Source organism: Rhynchophorus ferrugineus, unplaced genomic scaffold (genome assembly GCF_030347505.1).
Source record: "Rhynchophorus ferrugineus isolate W39M unplaced genomic scaffold, kcgeb_rfMv2 rfM2, whole genome shotgun sequence".
NCBI lineage: Eukaryota > Metazoa > Arthropoda > Insecta > Coleoptera > Curculionidae > Rhynchophorus > Rhynchophorus ferrugineus.
In genome coordinates, this window is record NW_027472581.1 from 32,686,337 (window position 1) to 32,695,462 (window position 9,126).

The 9,126-nt window shown below is 34.0% G+C and overlaps 2 protein-coding genes across 16 annotated transcripts in view; both read left to right on the forward strand.

The window, feature by feature from the left end:
- The window catches only part of gro (TLE family member transcriptional corepressor groucho), a 123,576-nt gene extending 119,012 nt beyond the window's left edge, over positions 1-4,564 (forward strand). For all 15 annotated transcript variants that reach the window (XM_076395075.1, XM_076395072.1, XM_076395074.1 and 12 more), the window contains 8 exons: positions 973-1,026; positions 1,160-1,324; positions 1,388-1,680; positions 2,223-2,472; positions 2,544-2,801; positions 2,866-3,072; positions 3,134-3,292; positions 4,212-4,564. In XM_076395075.1, coding sequence (XP_076251190.1) covers positions 973-1,026; positions 1,160-1,324; positions 1,388-1,680; positions 2,223-2,472; positions 2,544-2,801; positions 2,866-3,072; positions 3,134-3,292; positions 4,212-4,319 — 1,494 coding nt within the window. In that variant the 3' untranslated portion in view covers positions 4,320-4,564. The remainder of the gene's footprint in view (positions 1-972; positions 1,027-1,159; positions 1,325-1,387; positions 1,681-2,222; positions 2,473-2,543; positions 2,802-2,865; positions 3,073-3,133; positions 3,293-4,211) is intronic.
- A 342-nt stretch (positions 4,565-4,906) lies between these two features.
- On the forward strand, positions 4,907-7,631 carry LOC143191872 (solute carrier family 38 member 10). Its single transcript, XM_076397312.1, has one exon. It carries the CDS (start codon positions 5,043-5,045, stop codon positions 7,317-7,319), a length of 2,277 nt encoding a protein of 758 aa, XP_076253427.1. The 5' UTR covers positions 4,907-5,042; the 3' UTR covers positions 7,320-7,631.
- The last annotated feature ends 1,495 nt before the right edge of the window (positions 7,632-9,126 follow it).

A 9,126-nucleotide genomic window follows, 5' to 3' on the forward strand; every position in this document is an offset into this window, starting at 1 on the left:
TATTTTTGTTTAAAACCTCAGAAATGTAATAATATATCTTGATCGTCTCATTGTTATATTTTATAAATTTCTTTTAAATCCCAATATTTTTGTTTAAATCTTAAATAAATCAAATTAATAAAGGCATTAAGTCATTATGATACTTTAAGTGTAACTATAAATGTTTTTTTTTCAATTCAACACATTTTATTAAAATATTCAAAGGTACAAAATATTCGTAATAATAGTATTTAAGGAAAACAAAATGATCTGACTCTTGAGGATAATTTTTTATTTATTAGTTGATTGGTGGAAAATCAGTTACATATACTATCATTGTTATACGTGTATATGCATAAGAAAATCTAAAGTTACAGTAACCAGTTTAACTGACATCGTGTCAGGAATACGTTCAATAGGCAAAAACTCCCCAAATACGACCGCTAACTGTCCCCCACCCACTCTCCTTTCGACCCTCTGTGTCGCGGCCGCAGCACAGCCCCGCACCACCCTTGTTTGCTGTCTCACAAAGTAATCCCCCATTAGGGGTGTTATTGTAAGCTGGCGCGGACCCACATTTCCGATTTTAGAGTTGTTTAACTCTGGCCTACGATACTTCTTCTGCCGACCGGAAGGGACGAGTGGGCGATGTCGTCCTATAACGTAGCCGCGGCCGTTATAAATCACACATTACCATTTTTCATAACTATATGTGAACAATGTATTTGTTACTGAATATCGGTTGGCTATTTCTTTCATTCCCTCTTCATTGAAAATATAATCTTTTATTTTTTACAGCCTTTCCCCATTTTGGCCATCCACATTCCTTTTTTTTAGTTTATTTTCGTATTTCTCTGTCTCTTCTACCGGTCTTGATTCGTCTACGCTCCCCACTTTCCCTGTGGCCCATCGAGCCGATTTTTCCCTTTTTTAAATTTCTTGTCAAGCAGTGGCGTAGAGCTTTTTTATTGAGGTGTTCCTTTTTTGTTACAGGAGAGTGATGGTGAAAAAAGCGATCAGGATCTAGTTGTAGATGTAGCAAATGAGGTAAGATGTTGTTTATTTCTTTATTTATAATATTATATTTTTAATTTTTGTCAACCCAGCATCTGAAAAGTTTTTGTTTTGAGTGTACAATAGTGATAGTTGAGATACAATAGAGTATGATTTTTAATTTTAGGAAGCCTCATCGCCACACACAAATGGAGAACACGTATCGCTAGGAAATTCCAGTGATATCCGAGAAAATGGTAGCTCGAATGGGGACAAAATAAAAGTGGAAAGGCCGCCTAGCAGAAGCGGATCATCTTCATCTCGAAGTACGCCGTCATTAAAAAGCAAAGATGTATGTAGAAGTCGATTTTAAAAGTCGCAAACAAACTCTAAATAGACGATTTTTTCCTCGTAGGAGAAACCGCTAACGCCTGGTGGGAAACCACGATCGACAACCCCCAATCTCGGCGGTGGTGCAGGACCTCCGGGCGGGTCAAAATCCACACCCGGTGGTCCTTTAGGACCATACCCTCCATATCCAGGTCTTGGTGCACCAAGAACACCGGAGCATCAAATACCCCCTTACGCACAAGCTCCACCATATGTTCGACCTCCACCGCAAGGACTTCCTGGTGCCTATGATGCTCATCCGCATAGGTCTTCGGCTTTAACCGCTAATGGTCTTGGTGGCGTACCCGGTGGTAAACCGTAAGTATATTTAATTCAGTTGTTATTAATATAGCCTATCCAAAATAGCAGGGAACTCACGTCAACTCACTTTATGACGTCAAAACGTCGCAATGTTGTCGCATTTAAAAATAAGAAAAATATTGTATTTAAATAAGAAAAATATTGTCTCATAATAAAACGAATATTTATAAACTGCAATTGGCAATACATTATACACCATGATGACGTAAGTTCATTGCTATTTTGGATACTATCAAGACTTGTCAAAATAATGTAACTTGTCAAATGTGGAAATGCCATTGAAAATTGGATCACTCGGTTCCGTGCTCCTGAAAAAAGCTACAGCAAACATTAAAACAATGTTATTCCACATATAACGACAAGTATGGGCCATTCAAATTGCCATACACATTTTTCATTCCATTTCAATACCGACTTGTGTTTCTTTAGTTTTTATTTTGTGGATCTTCACTTTGAGCTATTCAGTAAAGTGAATGTTGTTATAAGATAATGTAATATTTATAACAAATGTGCACCAATTTTAATTTAATTCTTTGTAGGGCGTATTCGTTTCATATGAATGGAGAGGGCCAGTTGCAACCTGTACCATTTCCCACAGATGCGCTTATAGGTTCCGGTATACCGCGACATGCCCGCCAGATTAACACACTCAACCATGGCGAAGTAGTATGTGCTGTAACCATTTCCAACCCTACAAAATATGTATACACTGGTGGTAAAGGTTGTGTTAAAGTGTGGGATATTAGTCAACCTGGTAGTAAAACTCCCGTTAGTCAGTTGGATTGTTTGGTAAGTGATGTTCATCAACTCATGTATGCAATCCAAGGGGAATAAGTATCATGTATATAATGTTTTTGTAGCAGAGGGATAATTATATTCGCTCTGTTAAACTTCTACCTGATGGCAGAACACTCATCGTTGGCGGTGAAGCTTCTAACCTTTCAATTTGGGATTTGGCGAGCCCAACTCCGCGTATTAAAGCGGAACTGACCTCGTCCGCTCCAGCCTGTTACGCTTTAGCCATCAGTCCCGACTCCAAAGTGTGTTTCAGTTGTTGTTCAGATGGTAACATTGCTGTTTGGGACTTACATAATCAGACCTTGGTTCGACAATTTCAGGTATGTATCACCTTAATTGATATTCAGTTTTCTTTTCTCTAGAATACAGTGTTATATTTTTTAGGGACATACGGACGGTGCTTCTTGTATAGATATTAGTTCAGATGGTACAAAATTGTGGACAGGTGGTTTGGATAATACTGTTCGAAGCTGGGACCTAAGGGAAGGAAAGCAGTTGCAACAGCATGACTTCAGCTCACAGATATTTTCACTCGGATATTGCCCTACAGGAGAATGGTTAGCTGTTGGTATGGAGAACTCCCACGTTGAGGTAAATAAAATTATTTACTTTGATTCATTGTAATAATGTTATTAATAATTTTGTGTTATAGGTACTTCATGCCACCAAACCTGATAAATATCAATTACACCTGCACGAAAGCTGCGTCCTAAGTTTGAGGTTTGCTTCATGCGGAAAATGGTTCGTGTCAACAGGAAAAGATAACCTACTCAATGCGTGGCGAACTCCATATGGCGCTAGTATTTTCCAGGTGAGATTTCCTTACTATGGACTTATATTAATGTAGTATCTCCACACTTATTTATTTATTCAATTATATTCTTTGTATCTTTAATTAGATAAGACTTTCGCGCTCTGCCCGTGTATAGAGGAACTTATTAAGTGATTGTAATATTTATTGATTTTCGTTCTGCTTTCGATTTTACACTTATCTTCAATCTGGGCAATTTTTAGTGCAGAATAATGGTATTGGTGCCCTAATAATCATTAAAATACTTGAGGAAATTTACGATGGTTCCATTAGCTGTTTGCGATTGTCAAATTTCTTGGATATTGAAGCCATTGTTCATAAAGTAGATATCTGCCTGCAGGTACTGCTTTTTAATATAGCAGTGGATGTAATTAGCAAAAAGTTTAACGAAATTACACGAAATCACACGCTGATCAGTCATTATATATGGCAGAGCTAATTTGCCTTTAAAACAAATGTAGAAAGATCAAACAATGAAGAACATTGTTCGAGTTTTTGGGATTAGTAATATAAGAAACGGTGGCATCCAAGCCGGAAGTAATAAGGCCCATCGGCGAAGCTGAAGAAGCTTTCACTTTTCTGAAAGTTAATTTTGCTAATTCTGTATGTTTTCGAGGCACTATTTCAGTTTGATATCTGTCTGCTTTAAGTCTTATGTTGACTGTGCGCTACTATAAACAATTCATACTGTAAACATGCAACTCTGAATCTGCAAAATAGCAGACTAGCATTAATCGAAGCTAGATCGGTTGCACGAATGTAGTATATTGATTAAGAAAGTAGTCCCCTTAGCACCGGCTGTATATTGATATTTTAATTCTAAAAAAACGGCGAAGGTCTCTGTTAATTGAATAATTTTTAAGAATAATATGATTTATTTATTTAAAATTATGCTAATATTTCGTTTTCTGTATTTCAGTCAAAAGAATCGTCAAGTGTGCTAAGTTGTGATATTTCAACGGACGATAAATATATTGTGACAGGATCCGGTGACAAAAAAGCGACTGTGTACGAAGTGATATACTAAAAGGAACTTGACGTGGAACTTAGTGAATTGAGTTTATAGACACGCGCAGCGATATTGTGGACGATAGTGAATGACAAGATCGTTGAGTGAGCCGATTCACGGACTAACTGCCAATATCGTCATGGTGCACAAGATCGTTATTTTGTGTCGATGTTTCTCCTAAACGATCCCCCTTATTTTTTTCACAGAATGATTATTTTAAAATTTTATTCTGACATTGGAAATAAAATTTTATGTGTATACAACAGTTGTTTTATTTGCGTTAGTAAATTAGTAAAATAAAATTAATTAAACTTTACCCAAAATTATGATATTAGAGTATCTGATAATTAAAATGTATGTGATTGATATATACACGCATAGTCGTATCAAATTCGCTGAATAGAACAGATTTGTCGTTAAGTATATACAAATAAATAATAAATGGAAAGAAAATATTGCATGTATGTTAAAATTCTATTAAATTATGTCTGCATTTGTCCAATATAGGTACCTGCGTAATACCACCTTAAAAATATTTCGGAAGTTTCATATACCAATTTCCTTTAAAAATGTATAGATGGCAGATGCTGTCATATATGACATTCAAAGCAGTTTTGTAGGTTATACCTTTGTTTATGTTCGTGTTAAAAATGTTATCTCTGAAAAATACTCCGCGTTACGGCGCAGGTTAATTGAATAATGTTAATTAAAGAATATGTAATTTAGTAGTCTGTATTTACCATGGATCACCATAGTGGATATGTGGTTACTTTAGCAAACAGTATTATTGGAGTAAGCATTCTTGCAATGCCTTATTGTTTCAAGCAGACTGGAATATTGTTGGCTTTTATAATGCTTATACTTAGCAATTTGTTAACAAGACTGACGTGTCACTTTCTAATCAAGTCTGCCATTATATCAAGAAGAAAGACCTTTGAATATTTGGCTTATTGTACTTTTGGAACATTTGGAAAGTTTGCCATTGAAGTGGGAATGATTGGGTTCCTTATAGGAACTTGTATAGCCTTTTTTGTTGTGATGGGTGATTTAGGACCTGAATTTATATCAGAGCTTACTGGAAGAGATACAAGCAGTGCCACAAGGACTAGTATTTTAATGGCATTAGCTTTGTTTTGTGTATTACCATTAGGATTGTTACGTAATGTTCAAAGTTTAGGGGGCGTCTCTAAAGCAACAATTGGATTCTATTTTTGTTTAGTGTTAAAGATTATTGTTGAAGCAATGCCACATATATTCCGTAGTGATTGGACTAATAAAGTGGAACTGTGGAGACCTGCTGGTATCATACAATGTCTACCAATTTTTTCAATGGCTTTGTCTTGCCAGAGCCAACTATTTGAAATTTACCAAGCTGTACAAAATCCTTCACTGGAGAAGATGAATCATGTGGTTAAAAATGCAATAGATATATGCACTATAGTTTATTTTTGTGTTGGTTTTTTTGGTTATATTGCTTTTGCTCATAAAAATTTTACAGGAAATATACTTTTAAGTTTTGAACCATCTATTTTAACAAACGTTCTGAAACTAGGGTTTGTACTATCAGTGGCTTTTAGTTTTCCATTAGTTATCTTTCCGTGTCGAGCTAGTGTACATTCTTTGATTTATCGACCAGTCCATTCATTACATGAAGGGACTAGCAATTACATGCCTGAAGGAAGATTTAAAGGAATCACCTTTGGAATTATTTTTTTATCATTAGTAGTGGGAATATTAATCCCCAATATTGAACTTGTTTTAGGCCTTGTTGGTTCAACTATTGGTATTATAGTGTGTGTTCTATTTCCAGTTTTGTGTTTCATATATATTTCTCAAAGGAATACCAATGAGACTCTATTAGCAAAAATAATTTTTGTAGTTGGTTTTGCCTTAATGATTTTAGGGACTTATGAGAATTTACATAGATTAGAAAAAATCGATTCATCTCCATTAGTAGAAAATTTTGTGACAGAGAAAAAAGAGTTGTTTAAGATAATAGATCCACCGCAGAAGGATTTGGAAAAAGATATAATGGATAATAAGGCTTTGAGAATCAATCTTGATGATATCAAACTGACTAATATTTCTAAAATTGATTTAAAAAAACATACCGAATATCCGGAAATTCGTCACGAACCTCCCGAGCCCATTGAACCCCAAGAAGTAGAAAAGGTGGTAAAGGTTTCCAAAGACGAAGAAATTAAAATAATTCCTGCCGTTGAACCCAAAGTTAAAGAGCAGGTCATTCCAGTAATATCCACCAAACCAAACGCGATTGATATTCCAAATAACTCACAAAATAACACAAAAGACGACGAAGTTGATAAGGAAGCAATTAAAAAAGACGAAACCGAAATGAAGTTACAACAGGCCGAGAACAAAGCGGATTCTCACAAAGAAAAGGATAGAATTTTATTGGATACCATTCAGAAACAGAATGAAGTTCAAAAGGAAATAGTGAAGCAACAACAAATGTTGATTAAAGCTTTCCAGGAACAAAGTGAACAGAAAGTTAAGGAAGAGAAAATGAAGGCCGTCAAACAAATCGAGACAATCGCATTGGAAGCTTTGGAAAAAATCAGTGGCGATGTGAAAGAGAATAAACAAATATTAGCCAAATTAGAGAAGGATGTTAAGAAAACTGTCAATTCGGAAGAAACCAAGAAAATGAGCCAGAATAATGAGAACAAATTAGACGACATGAAAATTGAAAATATATTGCTCAATACTGTTGCTAAACAGAACATTAGTGCAGTCTCTGTTCCTTCAGTAGTTGCCTCACCAGATCCGGTGAAGGAAAAGCCTATAAAATTAAATAACACAGCACCACTTTTGCAGAATTTGGGACAAGTTAAGAAAAACGACGAATCACCGGTAGCCAAAGATATCCCGTTACCTTTGTTGCAGGCAAATGTTTCCCAAATAAAAAATGAGACTGAGAAGAAAGAACAAGTCAATAAAGATGCGGAAAGTGATAACACTGTAATGAGAAGAGACATTTTACAACTAAAAGTATGAATTACAATTAATATATTTGTTAAAATAATTTTTAACAGTATTGTACATATATTTTATCATAACATGGTGTTCTAACATAATACATATACAATCTGCATTTTCTGTTATTACTGTATTACTCTTCATTAATTTATTGTACTGTTTAGGAAGTTAAGATTCTATTAAAATAAACGTCATGTGTATTCGATGATGACTTTTTTTGAGACTGTTCAGATTTGAAGGTCTACAAAAAATCGTGGTCATATATATCATATAAATATTTTTGTATTTTGCCTTTTGGTCTTTATTAAATAAACCAAAATATAAAGAAAATGTTTTTTTATTACCAAGATGCAAATGTCAAAAATCAATTTAAAAAAGTTTTTTGTTAAATTAGTTTGGATAACACAAAATTTGAATTTGTAATAAAAAATTAATTTCTATAAAATTGTCCAGGAATATCTATTTTACTTAAATTTTGACATTTGAAGCCAATTTAATGTTTACGAAACTATGTCACATTTTGGTTTGCGATAAATAATTCTATTAATAACATTAATCTGATGTATGGAATATAAAGACGCACCTGGTAATCAGCAATGCAAAAAAAATTGGCATCGTCTACTGGCAGCTTTGATAGTAACTTTACATATTTATTTATCAATTTGCTTTTAAATGCATATTTTTGTTTAAAATAAATAATCGTACGAAAACATTAACAGAGGTTTCTGTGGTCAAGGTATACATGATTCATCAAACAGTGTGTGTCAGTAAAAAAAGTAAAAAAAGTCGAGGAAAATATATAGAACTCAAAAAAACAAGGATATTTTAAAATGTTCTTTCTTCCAGGTGGTACTCATTTAACACCTCAACTGTTGAAAGTATGTCAAACAGGTTTGACCTTTTTTTAGACTTCACTTAACTCTGCATTTTCTACTTCTTTTATTAATTCGTATTGTATTTTTCAAACGTTAATAAACACCTTGTGAAATTTATATTTTTTTCTCTATATATCTTACTCTAAAAAACAATCTGAATCCAGTATTTATAGTTGCTGTTGAAGCATTGATAGTTATTAGTATACACAAATATGTACTTTAAATATTTAGCTCTGTATGATTATTTAAATTTTAGCAACTAAAAGTTTTTTGTGTTGCATATGCAACCTATTAACGTTAACAGGCATTTTCACGACAAATTTTTATTTGAAATATATAAGTATTATAATGAATTATGAATCATTTATGTGTACTTTAGATAAGTTTGAGCCGTATAGAAATTAAATAATTCTAATGTGGTCATTCTACATTTAACCCAATCAGCAGCCAGCCGAGGTCGTGAGCCTTTAAGGTTTTAAGTGTTGTATTTTTCGTCAGAGTCTTGCTGTTTGCGTGCTAATCAATTTGATTTTGATGATTTTGATTTTAAGATGAATTGCTAATGACATCTGGACATCATGTGGAGTCTGAGCACGGATATCTATGGTAGAACGTTTCTTTTATATCTGGATCAAACACTGACACGCATAGTCATACACTTACACTATGCCTTTTCAAAATTTCGTTTAGACATTACATAGAAAATGTGTTACTCATAGCCTTCCCGTTAATTGTTCTATCCATAATAAATCAGGTCTGAGATCAGCTGCATTGTTACGTTTTATATTTTCAGTAATTTCAGTTGGTAGATGCAGAAGAAAAAAAAACGGAGATGCAGATTTGCGCAGGTATGGTGGGTTAAGCCAGGAAACTGCTATTGTGTCTTATCTTTTTCTTTGTCTATAGTTTTCGAATAAGAACGGGTTGATATTCATAGTTATTCAGTTACT

Bases quoted from the DNA above. Each gene is read 5' to 3' on its own strand.
- LOC143191872 (XM_076397312.1), top strand. From the start codon at position 5,043: ATGGATCACCATAGTGGATATGTGGTTACTTTAGCAAACAGTATTATT.